This window comes from Photinus pyralis, unplaced genomic scaffold (assembly GCF_008802855.1).
Source record: "Photinus pyralis isolate 1611_PpyrPB1 unplaced genomic scaffold, Ppyr1.3 Ppyr1.4_LG1, whole genome shotgun sequence".
Lineage (NCBI taxonomy): Eukaryota > Metazoa > Arthropoda > Insecta > Coleoptera > Lampyridae > Photinus > Photinus pyralis.
The window spans coordinates 44,827,460-44,844,215 of NW_022170249.1; the positions used below are offsets into that span (position 1 = coordinate 44,827,460).

The 16,756-nt window shown below is 36.5% G+C and overlaps 1 protein-coding gene and 1 long non-coding RNA gene across 2 annotated transcripts in view; both read right to left on the minus strand.

The window, feature by feature from the left end:
• Positions 1–2,309: 2,309 nt before the first annotated feature.
• LOC116159901 lies at positions 2,310–4,202 on the minus strand. Its single transcript, XR_004143088.1, has 8 exons — positions 4,115–4,202; positions 3,935–4,063; positions 3,548–3,879; positions 3,141–3,495; positions 2,997–3,070; positions 2,899–2,948; positions 2,744–2,841; positions 2,310–2,694 (listed from the first exon to the last, which is right to left on the minus strand). It is a non-coding gene; the product is annotated as an uncharacterized LOC116159901 (long non-coding RNA).
• Positions 4,203–4,554: 352 nt separating this feature from the next.
• Positions 4,555–16,756, minus strand: part of LOC116159994 (protein CBFA2T1) — a 75,072-nt gene continuing 62,870 nt past the window's right edge. The window contains exons 3-8 of the mRNA XM_031473105.1: positions 11,203–11,552; positions 10,999–11,145; positions 10,557–10,690; positions 5,248–5,846; positions 5,104–5,201; positions 4,555–5,058 (exon numbers count right to left, since the gene is read on the minus strand). Of these exons, the coding sequence (XP_031328965.1) occupies positions 4,855–5,058; positions 5,104–5,201; positions 5,248–5,846; positions 10,557–10,690; positions 10,999–11,145; positions 11,203–11,552 (1,532 nt within the window). The 3' untranslated portion in view covers positions 4,555–4,854. The remainder of the gene's footprint in view (positions 5,059–5,103; positions 5,202–5,247; positions 5,847–10,556; positions 10,691–10,998; positions 11,146–11,202; positions 11,553–16,756) is intronic.

Genomic DNA, 16,756 nt, shown 5'->3' on the forward strand with positions numbered 1-16,756 from the left:
CTTATCTTTTTATTGTGACACCTCCAGCTCTTACTTCTCTATCCTGGATTATCTCTTTGCTGTATCTCTCGCTGTACGTTATTCTAGCCTAGTCTGTTTATGGCATGGGGTAACCAGTGTGATTATTGATCTTTTTGAACTTTGCATTAAAGTAAAAGTGTTGGGATTATTGTATGATGGGCAGAATTCATTAAATCCGACAAAGTCTCCATTAACAATTGAGTTTTGACAACAGTCGCGGCTTGTGACGCATAAATTTAGTGAGACACACTGTAACTAGGGGGGCCTAGAATACTCTCCAAAGATGGTGGTTTGAACACTTTCCACAGATAGCTGCGCCTAGCAAGCACTGAAGGGTACCTAGACTTGGAAAGCGGCAAAACGTAAGGGTTTAGAAAGTTCCGACGTAGAACAGAAACCCCTGGAAAGTGCCTAGGGGCATGAAAGATTCTGAAGAATAAAACCATTGAGTGAAGAAATACAGATAGGATAGAGGCGCAACGCCTATAATAGTAATCGTCGCGAACGTAGGATCTGAGATTTACACAGAGCTTATGGAATCTCAGATCCCGACGGCAAGTTTCTAGTCGGCGTTTCAGTGTGTTGGTTAGAGAAGGTGCAATGAATGCTTAGTAAGAGATAAAAGTGACTACGATTTGTCTTATGGAGATTGCGTCTCTACCTAATTAATTCACTAAACAATAAAACTTTGTAAAGAGCCTAGAATAATGCTCTCAATTCTACAAAATTTGATCTGTGACTTCTTTAAAAACGAACTGAGGGAAGGGAAATCGAATGCTCTAGAATGTTGTTATACACGTTCTTCAAAGCACAGCTGAAGCACAGCTCTAGAAACGCTTTAAAAAAGGCCTAAGTATAACTATAAAACCAATTCATGCATGCATGTGAAATGCAAAGCGAAACTCATTTAAAAAAGTTGTTTTTTAGTCTTTTCGAGAGTAATGGAATGACATTATATAAAGCTGTAAGTACCTAGATGCTTAGGATGCGCCAAAAAGGCACTGTAAATGTTGAATCGATTAGGCATTTCGTATTAGGTATATCGCTAAAGCTATGCCCGATTTGAATGTCATGCAATTCGATTCATAACTAACGGAGATGTCAAAAGGGCCTGCCTTATTTTTCGGCCTACATTGCCAATTCATTAACTCCGATTTAGAATAAAGATAAAGGATAAAGAATCCACTTGCAAAATTTCGTCGTAATCGGTCCATTCGTTCTGTTTTAAATCGATAGACATGCGAAGCCATCAAGCGAGCGAGTGGCGACCGATCGGACGATTGGAAGAAAGCATAAGCGTCTCACCATTGAGTAATTAAATACTAATCCTTCACTCAAAGGTCTCACTGAATAACTCTATTTAAAAATGGTCAGACGCTGTGCGCATGAATCTTAGTTAAGTAATGGCACATTATGTGCAGGCGTAGGGTGCGAGGTAGGGTGTCACTAAGTAGAGTTGGTGGAAGAAATTCGGTCTGCTTCATACTTCCAAACAAAATGTTTTCAGCATCATTGGCGGTCTTGGGTGTTTTGATCAACTTGTTTTGATACAGATTTGAACTAATAAACCAGTTAAACAAACTCTTATGTACTTTTTTTTACTCAGAAGTTATGTAGGTACTTACTTGGAATTGTATCGTACCTTGTATAATAATATTGAACGAGGAATTTTGCAACACTCTTTATGACAGTTTCAGTGAGAGGACCTTTGCGTAGTCAAGAGCATAGTTGGTTTGGTTATTGAGGCAAGCTGACAGGTTGTATCACATCATATATCATATATAATTTTTGGCACGATTTTGGCCCAAATATGTTCACTTCCAGTCTCCTTTTTGACCCTTCACTCGTGTTCTTTGACCCCAATAAACGTGGATCCGAACTGTAAAATTTGGCATTTTAGACGGAGGATACGCCAGAATTGTCCAAAAACCGCCATTGCGCGCCATCTTGAAGATCTCCCTTCCTATCCATTTGCAGATCTAGCAACATGCAGAATCTGATTCAACGGGGTGGATATAAGGAGAAACCACTTGTAACTCAATTGTTACACGAAATATTTCTTGTATGAGCAAGGAGAGCTTTTACTGGAAAGTGGCCCAGACTATATTTATCACTTGCTGTATTTAATGCGCACATGGGGGACTTCTTGAATCTTTTTTAAAGCTGCTAAGAACCTTATTACCTATGTGCACTCCCTAAAACCGTATCATCATCGAACGCTTTGAAAAAGGCGTAGAACGCTTTGGTGGGGTAGGGAGCTTTAACAAACCGATATAGGAAACCCTGCCTAAAGAATTGTGGAAGAAGCTTTGTAAAGCATTGGAACTAAAAAGTTGTAATATCTTCCTGAAAAGCTCCGGAACAGGCCCTATAAAAGCCTTACCAAAGAACGCCTCAAATTACTTAATTACCTCTGATAGAAACCCCAAAATATCAAAGGTTTACATAATAGCTTTTCAGAGACGTTTAGCGCTTTGCATAGGTCATTTTTTAACTACAATTACTCATTATATTAAAGCTATAGTGTTACGTAACGTCCCATATGCTTAGGAGTGAAACATGAAAAAACTGTGTACCAATTGTTTTATGCCACCAATAGTTCTTTGAGAAGTAATTTCTTGTAGTTTTCATGATGTTCACTTTTTAATTGCCACCTGACCCGATCGTATTGGCCTGTTGGAAATGTATAAGTAGGTATTAGAATATTCTATAAAGCACTTACGTAAATGATTTTCCATCAGTGTACATGCGCTTACCAAATCTTCTGGCTTGCAACCCTTTCTAATCGTTGGAGAGAAATACGTATATGGCATCTAACATCTGAAAATACCTTTACTTTTTTACCTGCGACAATTGCGAACATTTTTGATTACCTACCCATAAACGATAATTACAATAAAATTGGGAACGACCCCGTCCTCCTGTACCTATGGCGTCTAACATAAAGCTCCTATGACGATTAATCAATTTCTTACCATATAACAATAATACTGGCCTACTGGTACCTAATGAACACGCAAAATGGATCAATGCATTGGAACCAATCCTCCTTAGGTTTTTGTGTCATAAAGAGAATCATTAGTAGGTATAAGGGTTACATTGCCAAATTGAATACGTACCTATAAGTACATTGCCGTGACAAATCGATACCGCAAGCCAATAGCAGTAGTCGCTGGAAATCAGGCGCCGAGATTTAATTATAGGTACATTATCGGAAATTTTTCACAGAGACCTAGGAGATTCCCAGAAGGATCTCTACATTTTCAGAAAGATCCGTAAATGCACAGAAAAATTTGTAAATCCTTGAAAAGTGCCCATAAAACTTCTTTTATCAAAGTAATAATTCTAGCTAGTATATACAAGCATGAAGATAAGCCTGTAACTTTTTAAACAATTTTTCGCGACGTTTTTCGCCCACATTGCCTCAAAACTACGAGATGCATATTTATCTGCAGCTAACTTTTGAAAAGTGCCCTAAAAAATAGTTTACCAAAGTAATCATTTTAATACAATCAAGAAGACGAACCTGTAACTTTTTAAACAATTTATCGCGACTTTTTTCGCCCAAATATTGACTTTTCACATAAATGTCGGCAATATGGCTTCCCATACGATTGCAAAACAGCTTCCTCCAGTCAATCGAGTGAATATCCAGAATGCTGTTGATAATTTTAATTGGCTTATTAAATTCGAGCATGAATTGAACCATGAGTGTGTCATGTAAATTTAATTTTGCACTTTGAAGATCTTCACCTTTACGATCGTTCAAATCGTCATATTTCAAATTCTTGCACAACACATTACAATACTCATCTGACGTGACTCTGGTTCGTAACATTCCTACACTTTCATTATATTCTGCAAACAATCACTATCTGTACTTTCAAAATCATCGTAATTTTCAACAATATACCTGTACAAAACTTCTTTACTTTGTCAGAAGACGTTTACACCCTTGACCCACAGCTAAAACAACACCCGAGTGGCCAGATTCCAAGATTGTGCTATAACTTTCTGAAAGCTCATCAAACATTGCCTCAAACTGTAATTAGGCTGATTAATAATAAAGAAATATTAATCGACTTTAATTTACTTCACTTTTTCTTTTGCATTTCCCCCAGCATCTTTTGTACAGAAAAATTGGTGTTCTTAATACGTGATAGCCTCACTAAATTATTAACAAAACATTTAGCGTATAGATCTGTGTGTAAAGTATAGGAGAAGCGACTTACACTCATTCAGATTTTCACAATACAATTTTTCGGTCGCACTCAAAAACCATGTGTCAAAAGAAAAGAGAATTTTTAACCTAATATGTGAAATAATTTCAAATAAAAGCGTTCTAATTTTCATGTTTATATTGTCTTGAGCGTGAGAGCTTTGGTTCCATCTTTACTAGCGATGCCGATTTGTAAAAAAAATGGTAGGATATCATAAACAACAGTGTCTAAGGTATCAATAGTGTTTATAATTGAAAACAATACAGCATTAATTGTACTTACTACACATAAATAAATTACTTATGTGAGTGAAAACATTAATGAATAACAATAATTACTTAATACTTATTTGCTATCAACTACCATGTAGCAACAAAAATTTAATTGTGGAATAAGTTACAACAAATTAGACTAGAAATTGTGTACAAAAAAAATAAAGTAGGTACATCGACATCTAGTGTAAGTATCTACATAATGATAGTCTTTGGTATACATCAGGAACAATTAATTAAACGACAATATTAAAAACGTGCGAGAGTCCTCAGTGCCATGCCAGTAACATAACACGCAACTCGATCAATTACTTTTTAGTTTTGCGCAGTTTTCTTGCATGTCACTTTTTGAATTTCACTTGGTCAACGGAATTGATGTGCGCCGTGGTGCTTGGAGTAGCGGAGCGTATGGGGCGGTTTTTTTCTTTCGAACAGGCCTGATGATGGGTTTCCCAATCTTTGTGCTGGCAGAAAGGGCCGCAGTAACGTGCGACGTTACATCCTGAACATGTCTCGTGAGCCTTTCTGCCGCAATTCCAGCAGGACTGTAAGTAGGGAGGTAATTTGTGGTTGGAAATTAGTCTACTTACGCTTTGTTGTGATGTGGCAGATGGGGTGGTTTGTGGTGGGGAGGTACTGTTTTCGACCGGTTCGGTTGTCTGATTTTCGTCAGTCTGCTTTCGTGTTTCTGAAAATTGAACTGAAAATGTTTGAGCGCAAGGGGAACAAAGTACCTAATAATAATTTCTCCATTTTGGCCCTCTCGCTTGCGACCAGTTCAGTTGCTTTTGTTTCGGCAGCTGCTACCGCTTTTTGGAGTTCGACAACAGCTTGTCTTTTCACATCATTTACCGCTTCTTCGGCTCTTCTTCGTACTTCGGCAACACGATCTTCCGTTTGCCTAACCGCTTGTATCATAATTTCGTTAGCGGCCTTTTTTAGATCAGCCCCAACGTCTTGTTTACGTAGCCACTCGTTCGTGATTTCTTGATTATTCCTCTGTTGCAAAATGGAAAGCGCGCGCTTCGTTTTTTCTACCATCGATAAAATACAATTTAGCATTACGTGAATATTTTTCCATTCCTCATCTCCACGATTCGAATTTCGCGAATCGTTATTGAGGATGTCATCTGCGCGATGTTGATTTGTATAGAGATGTCCGTGTTGCGTATAATCAAAAACGTGCGAATTGGAAACGGACGAATTCATATTGGGAAGAAATAGGCTTTGGTGCGCGAACATAAAAGCGTTTTGGGAAGTTAATTGCCGTTTAGCCGGCAAAAAATCTTGAGAGTCTTGATGTGATTGACCGTTTAATCCATTTTCGTATATACTGTTGAAATCGAAAATTCAATTTAGTTTGCTCTTTGATGTATTAATGTATAATTTTGGAGCAATAGGCGAATTAATCGAAAATTTTATTAACAAGTTACTACAAGCAACTCAAGATCATAAATTGCATATTCAGCACACAAACTAATTTCTAAGTTGAACGAAAAATACAGAAATTGATTAACATGACATAAACAAGCATAAATTAACATTTTCGTCCTACAATTTCAAAAGTTTACGTCAGTGTTGTAATTAAAAGGCAAGGAATGCCGTGTAAGTGACGTGTAGGGGATGGGGTAAGTAAAAAGCACGCTGTTCCGACCAGATGGCACCAGAGGCGCCGGGTGTACCCGGCGACCAGAAAGAAACCATTATTCATTTTAATAAAACGGTCGCAAGCAGACTATTGAATATAGTAGATCGACCCCCGGATTCCAGAAATCGCTAAATATTTGTTTCTATTTTGTTTATTGTACAACCAATTTCCCGTTAGGTACACATATTTATTACTGTGACCTAGGAGTATTAGAAATGAGACGATGAATGGAAGTAATTTTTTACTTACCCCTTTTCTGAATCTAACGCGGAAATTATTCTATTGTAGTTTCTTCTAATTACGCGCCAGGCACATTACGAAATGTGTTAATTTCTTAGCAAATGCAACTAATTAGTGGTAATTCATGCCATTACCTACTCAAGCATATGCCTTATATTATTTCATTCTAAAACTTAGAACAAAACATTCATTTTGAGAAAAATCGCTCCAGAAAAATTTCCATGGCTCTTGTAGTATTTTTTGGAAGTATTCATCCCCATAATGTCGTCCCTGGAAAAAGTATTCGGTTCAAAGAAAAGTTGCTCTTGAAGGTTCGCGCATAAAAACCACTCTTCGGAATGTTCTTCCAAATGAGAAATTGCGCCCTTCGGAAAATTCGTCCGTCAAGAACTACACTCAGCGGAAAATTGCACCCTGGGATAAACCATACTCACGCAAACTCACCCTACGGATGTTACTCTCAAAATTAATTGTGCACCCAAGACAATGTAAAAATATTTGCGTTCATGAACGCTCAATCAAACTCTCCTTGGAAATAATTACTAATTTATTTATTGCTAGACTGTCAAATCTCCCCCCATATATTTCTTGGTAAAGAGATGTCACTTGTCAGTCGTGTCAGTCCATGTAAATTCGTCCAAGGAATTCTCGCTTCGTTATGTCACCCCCGGGATGGCCGGAAAATTCTTTCGCCATCGGAATATTTGTCATTAGGGAAACCTGTCCCTTTAATATTCTCGTTAGCGTAAACCTGACCTTAAGGTACATTAATCTCTGATCCTTCTGAAGGCTGCTGCTGGGCAAAGTGGGAAATTGCTTTCCTAAAACCACTCTGGTGGTCTCGAATGACGATGACGAAAGAATATTCATGATAAGAAAAAGTTAACTCTTGAATGGGGATAGTTTGTGTACGTAACATCGGTTGTAGGAAAAGCTGCCCTGAGTACAGTTTCCAGAAAATTTGCCATGTACCTCTTAAATAGCCCTCTACACCTCTACTGTGAAGTATCAACTTCTTGGGAAATTCGTATTTCTTAATTCCGCCCTTGGAAAATCGACGTGTGTAATAATCACGTTCAGGAAGCTCTATCATAATGGAAACTGCCCTCACACGAACTGACTATTAAACTTTTTTAAAGCATAATTCCCAACATTAGAACAAGTATCGTAAAATTTGTCTTGATATATTTTGTACCGAAAATTCGTCTAGGAGGAATTTCACTTTCCACCCGCAACCCCTAGTAGAAATTGCCGTCACAGAGCCTGCTCTAAATTTGTAAAATTGTAAAATTGAAATTATAACTGTATATCTACCGAGGGGTTTCTCACTTCAGTAAATTTGTACATGTATTGCGCAAATCTTAATGATTGCGCTTGATTTCCAACTGATTGCGCGATTTCCAATGATTGCGCTAGCTGTGGATGACTGCACGCTTAGAGCTGGGGATTTACATTGATTGCACGATAGTGGATTGCGCATTCACTGCGCATTGATTGCGCTACTTTATATGCCCAAATAGTGTGTATGAAATATTCTTCTCGAATTATTTTAGAGATAAAGGTCAATTTATGTGTTTTGTAGAAAAAAAATAACAAATCCGTACTTACTATTGTGTTCTATACTCGTCTCGGTTCTATATTATAAATTCAGAAACAGTAAACATTTTAAAATTAAAAACTGTCGCGTTTAGAGAGTCGATAACGCCATATGGAATTATGAGATCAAACAAAAGCGCATGTATTTATCATTAGTGTAAGGTTTATTATTTACTATAAGTAATTATTAAAGGCAAACAATAATAGAGAAATGCAAGAAATTTGTTTGATCTCAAACTGTCATGGCACTGATTTTTTTAAAAGCGCCGGTTTTCAATTATCCGAGTTTGCTAGTTTCAAAACTTAAAAGCTATAGTATGCATCGATTTGTCATTTTTAGCATAACACAACCAAGTTGAGGTAACGCTTATGTGCTCGATGTCCGTCGCGTGACTGTCTATCTGTTTCATCGAGATCTCGACTTTGGGTTTTCCCTAATTGATAGCTGCTATGGTCTATATTCGCTCATTATTTATCATTTACAGTTGAGTTACGTGGCAACACCCACGAGTGGGTTTTAAAACATTTGCTTCGCTAAAAAAAACCAATTGGACTTTATCTCTAAAATAATTAGGGAAACCGACAATCGGAAATTAAAACATTGCTATTGAAATTCCTATTGTGCATTGTTCAGTCACCACCCGGTATGTAAAAATCCCTAAATCGCTTCTTGGCGATTTATAATAACTTTCCAGGAATATTCAGGAATTGAGTGGGAAATTTGCATAAATATTTAAAGAAACAACATAGTATTTTTTAGAATTCAAGAAAATAAGTCAACCTCATAATGTAAAAGCATATAATGTGTACATATATGCCATATACAAGGAATATTCTGAATTCCAAACTAATAATTTTAATATTTGTTCTTATTTTTTTTATTTATTTGACTTCTGATAGACTTCAGAATACCGTTTCTGAATTGCAGCTTTTTGGCTTTTACTAAATTGAAAAGAGCCGCTTTCTAACAAATGCACTGGTCCATAAAAGATAAATCCTTTTTCTATATACTGTAAATCTTCTTTCCTTGGCCAAATATAATTATCATTCCTTGTACGTAACGTCTAATACGAAATTGTTACAAGTCTTACATGACGTTGTGAATATTGCCCTTGGGTACCTATCTAAATGTATATCATTAAATTTCGTGGATGTCGTAGATTACAAAATGATTTCGCTGATTGCGCAGCGATTGCACAACGATTGCGCAATTGCGCTTCGATTCCTCAGATTGCGCTTCGATTTCGCAGATTGCGCTTCGATTTCGCGGATTGCACAAGGATTTCGCAGATTGCGCTGACTGCACAACGCATAGTGTACACGTATTGCGCAAGTGAATAACCCCTCGATATCTACGTAACTCGCTGATTGCATAATGATCCGACTGACAAATTTGACACTGAAAGTTCGTCCTTTAGTAAATCTGACCTAATATTTCCGGTCACGATATGCAGTCCAGTAATATTCGTCCCCGGAAATCCACCCTTGGACTATCACCCTCATAATATCCGTATGCTCCCCGGAATATTCTTCACATCTCTCAAGAAGACTCTTAAGTAATTCTCAAGTGTCAATGCAGAACAATTGATCACTCTAAGTGTAAAAAATTCTTCTGAAGAGAAAGCGGTCAAAAATTTGCACATTAACAAGAAAATATTACATGAAAATATCTCCCCTAAGAACCAACACTGCAAGGATAATTCACGCTCCAGCTTAAAAGCAATCGCACGATGGTACGGTCACTTGCTCTCAAAGAGATTGCTATATCCTCAATTTAGACCTTTCTAGTAATAAATCAGTTCAAACTTAGAATTAAAATGGTAAACTATAACACTTTGATTGTGGGAAATTTCGCACCGAAAATTTTACCGTAGGAAATTCACCCTGAATAAATATGGCCTCCGAATATATCCGAACGCAATATTTACTCCGGTAGTATTCGGGAAGTTCATCCTCCTCCCCCGAGAATACCCGCGAATGGGGAGGATTCACGTTCTTGGAACACTTGACTTAAAGAAAAATTAACCTAAAAAAACCCTTGGTATCTACCTATAATCACTTAATTCCGCGTTTGTTAATACAGAAGAGTTGCGAACGATTAATCCGGCCCCTTCACAAATAACTGCTTCCAGAAAATTTGTCTACCTTTAACAAATTTGTTCAAACACAAAAAAATTTACTCCCAAACAATGTCACCGTTAGAATATCTTCCCTAAGGACCAACCCCGCAAAAAATTCACGTTCTGAAACCTTCACCTTCAGATAAAATACCCCGTCAAGGAAAAACTCGCTCCGGGAAATCACTCGCGCAATCTAAAAAGCGTTCTTGTAATTTGTAATTTGTATAAAGAATCTGATTTAGGAGAAATTTACGTAATTATTTAAACTAGACTGAATGCCGTCAAAAGTAATTTATGTAAAAAGCGTTTAGCATTGATTTACCGCTGTCTCTCGTAATAACTTTTCCAATACATTTAAATTATGCACCAAAGGCAAAAATGCTTGTGTATGTCAGGTTTTGAAATAACATGCTTTGATTAATTATGAAACAATCGTTACCTGTCCGATGATCTCCTTTTAATACCGCTTGTCAATTGCGTGTCGTTTGGTAAAAATATTTCTGATGGTTCTGTTGGAGAGTGCGTTGAATCTAAGACTACGTGCTCATGAGTTCGTACGTACTGAAGTGACGACTAAACAATAGAAATCATGAGTATGTGCCATTGTTCTACTCATATAGCAAGTGTAGATTTGTTCAGGGAGAAAGTTCCAAGATTAATTTATGCAAATTGATAAAGAAAACTAATAAATCGTGAAAAATTCAATAATGAAATCAGTGCAGCCGAATACAAATCAAAAAATAATTGTAAAAGTTTTTCTGTCGTTTCTACGATTTTATGGTCTCTTAACTTTTATTATTGTTTTACTTTGACCTTCTCTGTAACATGTGGATTTTACAATTATTACCACTTTTTTAAAACTCTCTTATAAAGTTTTATACCTGTTTGTTGGCCCGCGCCAGCGCGTGGATTTCTCTTTGAAGCAGCGGAAGGTGGGCTCTTAGGAAGGGCAGAACAAAAGGTCTCAAAGGAAAATTTGTTACTTCTTGTAAGGAATGATGAAACTCTTCTACACTTAAATTTGCGCTCTGTAATAAAATCGCTCTTAGAGGTGGTGGATTTGGAAAGATTAACGCGAAACTTACTACTAAATTTAACACGAGACTTCGCACTCTTTCTCCAACATCCGAATTTATCTCGCTACCAAATTGTACGAGGGTATTTAGAAATCTTTTAACTTTAAGTAATGACCGAGTAATGCATGTCGCGGCCCCTCCGTGACCGCTATATTGGTGTGGTTGATTTGCGTCTAAACTGACTGTAAGTGCCGCCGAACCAAGGGGAGGTGTTATGCTGTCAGTAGATCCATTATTTATTGGTGATGAACCGCCGTTTGTTGGTTGACGTGAAGGTGACGATTGGCTTGGTGATACTGGTTGATTTATACGTGCTCCCTCAGGAGAATCTGGTGTTTTACACCTGTCCTTTGTGCAACCTACAACAAAAGAAAACTATTAATATTTGTTGTGTGAAGGTGTAACAAAATGAAGGCAAAAAATTATATTTTATATTACCAATAAGTGAGAAGGAACTAAAATTACCTCGGATCTAGATATAAGTTTCTCTCGTTTTGATAGGTTGCGATCCAGTTCGTACTTCAAATGATTACTATTACTTAGGAAGAAGGAAGGAAGGAAAAATATACCGATATCAAAAGATCCGTGACTTTGGCAATACCAATTCAAGAAACCATAAAAGTGCTATTTATCGCTGCCGATAAACATTCGTGTGCTATTCAATTGATCGAGATATTAAAAAGAATTAGTAGCAAAGAATTTTGTGCTATTTTATGGCAGACCATAACAAACTTTGTACTCTTGTACAGAGCGACAAATCGACAAAGGCATACTCACGCAAAACGTTGTGTTAATGCTATTTATTGTTGAGGATTATAATTTTGTGCTCTTATACAGATCGATAAAACAACATTAGTACAGCTAAATTCCCGCTCTCGTAATAATTTGTTTTGCTACTGCCGCATAATTTTATGCTGATTTTATGCTGGTTATTTGAAAGGATAAAAAATTCTGTTCACGTTCATTGGCGGAATTGGGAAAAATGTCCCTTATCAATCTCTTAGGATACATATATAATACTACTCTTTTGTTATTTATTAAAACAAAAACATTTTCATAAAATTATATATCAAGCCAAGTTCATTTTTTATTGCAATTCATCAATTTGGAGCTTGGAGTCTAAGTTCTATCACATTTTGGGGCACAGATAGTTATCGGATATTGTTCCTGTTAGTATGATTCATAATTTTATTATCTTCGTAGAGTATACTTGAAATAACTGAAATGACCCAAAATGACAAATTGCATGAGTGAAGGATGTCAAGTGGCCGCCAAAAACTTCGGCTTAAAAATGAACCAAAATGTACCTGATTTAATGCACCTCAATGTATCAAAACCCGTTCCCACTGTACTCTTGGCGTATTCCGGTTCCAAAAAATCACTGCCAACATACAAACACCGAAAACATTTTGAATGAATCCTAAAACTATTAATGTATTTTCTTCAGTATTCAATTTTCTATCGTTGCCTTTTTCGAAAAGTCTGTTTCAAAAAAATCACGCGAGCTACTGCAAAATTATGAATAGAACTCAATGTATCAACACCTTCCATTGTATATTTATCTTTTTCGGTTTTGAAAGATTACGGTCAACCTCACCAGGGAACCGAAAATATGCCCTTATGTCCTTCGCTGCTGAAGGCACCTCCTTAAAAATCAAAATCATCAGTGTCACCGAACTACACGAGATCATACCAAAAATTATTATTATATTAGTTCAAGCTCAATGTCATAAATTATTCGATAATGTAAAATTGTAAATCAACAGCGAGGTTCGCTGCTGCAACATTTGCAGAAATATGGGCAAAAACGAACTAAAATCTGGGTAATGACATTTTTATATCACTTCCGGTTTGATAGTAAGTAACGCCAAATTTCGAAATTTAAGTGGTACACCCTGTAAATTTTGATATTTTTGGATTCTATACTCTGCACTAATTATACTACAAAGATTTTTCCTAAATTATACAATAACAATAATTTTAAACAACTGTGAAATTAGCAAAATTTGTTTTATACTTTTAAGCCAATTTTCAAATAGAATCACAGTAGATCATCCGAGTATTTTCAAGCTCCCTATATATATTTTGAAAATGGTTACATTCATTTGTTAATCTACGTTTTCATAAAAAAAAGGGAAATAGTTTTGTTAACGTTGGTTAGGTAACCTCGCGTAAATTGGCGAAAACATCATATCAGGTGTAAAATTCTTCGTAGAATTCAAAAATGTAAAAATATACCGGGGGTACGACTAATTAGAGTATTCAACTCGCTTTCCTTCATAATATCACCCACGAAAATTTTATTTTCCTTCCTCCAATTCTATCAAAGTTACAGAGTGAGCCTTTACATACTGCACACTGGACAACTGAACTTTGCAATCGCTTATTGGGGTCCAAAGATTGCTTCCAGAGCGTCTACGGTGAATTTTTTGTCCAATAAGCTTAAACAAGTTTCCCTTGAGATAATTCACTTATAGGTTCCTCTATTTTGAGGCTTCCGAGAGTCTTTGATACTTGCAAACTACCACAAAATACACAATGGAGTGCGAAAACTGTAGTTGGTCTGCAGACTTGGATAACAAATGGGACATAAAGATGCATTGTAACAATCACTACGGAGTTTCCTCGTATACAGGCGAACAAATGGACGAACAAAACTGGCACGCAAGGGGATAGGGGACGTTTCTTCCTTTCGAAAAAAATTCATAAAGACCGCAGCTTTCTGCATGGTGGAAATGAAAATTCTTGGACGGACTGATGGAGTTACGTAACTGTAACTTTAATGGAAATATAACGAACGATATTGTACGTGACCCAGAAGTAATATTTTCGTAAATATCAGCCCCTTATTAGAACGGTTTCAAACGCAGACTGAAATATTCCTATGATTCATAACAATGATGATATCGACATGCTTCCCATACAGTGACTTCAAAGAAAGTGGAAGAAGGAGCAGCTATAATAAGAGTACCCTCTAAATGTAGTCACAGACAGAAAAATATTTGGTGCACTGCCGCAATTTTGTTAACAATTTTAAATGAAACGGCAATGATTTGAAAATTGATCCTTTAAATATTACACGCCACTGACGCAAACGCTTCAATTTGAAAACCTTCTTTTGCGAGTTTGAGATAAGCAGACAGGGGAAACTGATCTCGGCGACCTATGCGATAAGCCTACAGGTTACACGTATTCCAATGCCTAATTAACGCTTTATTTCTAGTTGCGCGTTCAAAGCGGTTACAGTGTTTTGATTGTCCTCCCGTGGTGGTTCGAGACGAAACCTATAAAGGGTGAGTTTTTGATTTATTATTTTATTAGGGTCTCAAAAACTAGAAACATGGCCATTAAATTTCACCTAAAAATTCGATCACAGTGACTGAAGTGCAATATCCATCTTCCTTTATGAATCATCCAAGACATTCAAAAATTTACCGTTCTTTAAATCAATCGCGTCCCTATGGTCTGTTAACGCCGAGGAAATAATAATTCAGAATATGGTTATTTTGCTCTTTACTGAATTTTATACGGAGTGACGTAAAGACCAAAAAACCAATTCTTGATCATACAGTCAAGTTAAAAACATCAAAAGTGTAGGTATGCGAGTCTAATTTTTCTTCCTATTTAGAATTAGCCGACTGTATTTTCGCACATATGTTTGGGCTTAGTCATCTGCACCTGGGTCCTTAACATCGATTTGATTTCTTTCTAAAAAACGTTCTTATTTTACGTGACCTGTTTCTACGTAATATAATAGTCCGTTAGACGTGGTTGGGATTTTGGCGATAATTAACAATTGCAATTCTCTCATTTTGATCACCTGTTAGGCGTGCGAAGACCCAGGTTTCTTTCGATTTTCGATTACGAAAAGAGGTGGTAAAACATGGTTTAGGTGGTAAGCACCACATTCTAAAATCTAAATAATACTATTCGAAACTTTATTTTTATTATTTATCTCTGAATGAAATTTCCAACTGTGTAATCGCAACGACACATGTTCTATACCTGGGCACGAACTTATCTATTTTATTTCTTTGGCGAAATTATTCTTACATTACGCATAACTGTGATATTTTTAAAGTGAAACAAATAGTACTTCCTGTGTAGATCGATTAATTATTTGATTTAAACAATTTCCAGACGCTCGAGAGTTTTAGCACCATTCACCCGATAATTGCTTCAATTTTTTTCCCTTTTATCGTACGAAAACCTAGCTATGTTTGGATTTTGAATTATGCAAAAGGCATGATTGCGGTATACTCAACATCATAAATTGTATTTCTTACAAAAAACACGTTATAACTTCAACAAAAATTGACTAGAAACACTGGGGTCGAGAATTTTGTAGGGAATGCTTTCTTAAATTTGGGGTTGGAAGCATAGGTGCGGTTTCTAAAGACAATTGCCTCCTCCTTATAAATACGGTATAAAATTAAAATTTATTCTTAAGATGCATAAGATACGTGGTTTTGGTAAGCATAACACCCCAATCGCCCCTGTTTATGATGTTATTAGCTTAAGGGCGCTATTCTCATGATAAGAACGATGCCAGTTTATGTGAGAAAATTGATTTGAAATTTTGGCAGTGGCCAAACATTTTGGAAATGAAATTATTTTTCTCGAGTAGCATTATTTGGACCTTTAGGATTAATGCCCATCGATTTCACAGTTTTCACTATACTTCGTAATATACTATATTTGCCTTCATAGATAATGTTGTTGTCAGTTGTGTTCGGATCGGATTTAGTTTGTAGATCCTATAATTAGGTAGATATAATTTGTGTGAACATAAAAGACACAGCCTCTTCCTCGGTGATTTTTTGAACGGTAAAAATGAAACATGTTTTTTCCTCGGTTTTTTCTACTGTATTTGCGGTCACTCTGAACAGGATTATATCATGAATTAGTTGGAATTTTCTATTGGGGATTGTGATTTTATAAACATCTGATGTCTGTGATGTAATCTCCCTATAATTGGCAGAAAGAAGCTTCTCTTTTCCATTAACCTGCTTTAAGATCTGTTATTCACAATTGAATGTAGTACCTAGACTATTATATTGACGTGATGTGATTGGTTTTTAGTTTTGCAACGTACTTAGCAGCTAGGAATTGGAATTTCCCTGAGGAGAGTTCTAGTCTATTTATCGTGTACCTACCAATTAACGAGTTAAGTGGCCGATGAACTATTTCGCTTAGTACGCTATTAAAGGTTCTGAAGTCTTTTTGGGCACTATAAACACAAATGTCATTGGCATATCTAGGGTGTAAGGATTAAATAGCGAAGTACTTGGAGTACTGCCCCATACCATTCTTAATCAAATTCCTTTCTTATCATGACTTCTAACATAGATGAGTCGCTCTTCAAATAGTGTCACATTATTCCATTTTGGCAGGTGATTCTATATTCCAGTCGTTCTAGGCATATAGAAAAAAATAAGTCGTGTAGTTCCAATTTTTTTGGGAATGTGTGTTTCAAGATGCCTTGATGAGTGTGTCCCGAACAATTTCGGTGCCGCCAGAGGGCGGGGAGGGGGTTGAAGGTACAGTTTTGCGGTTTTTCGGC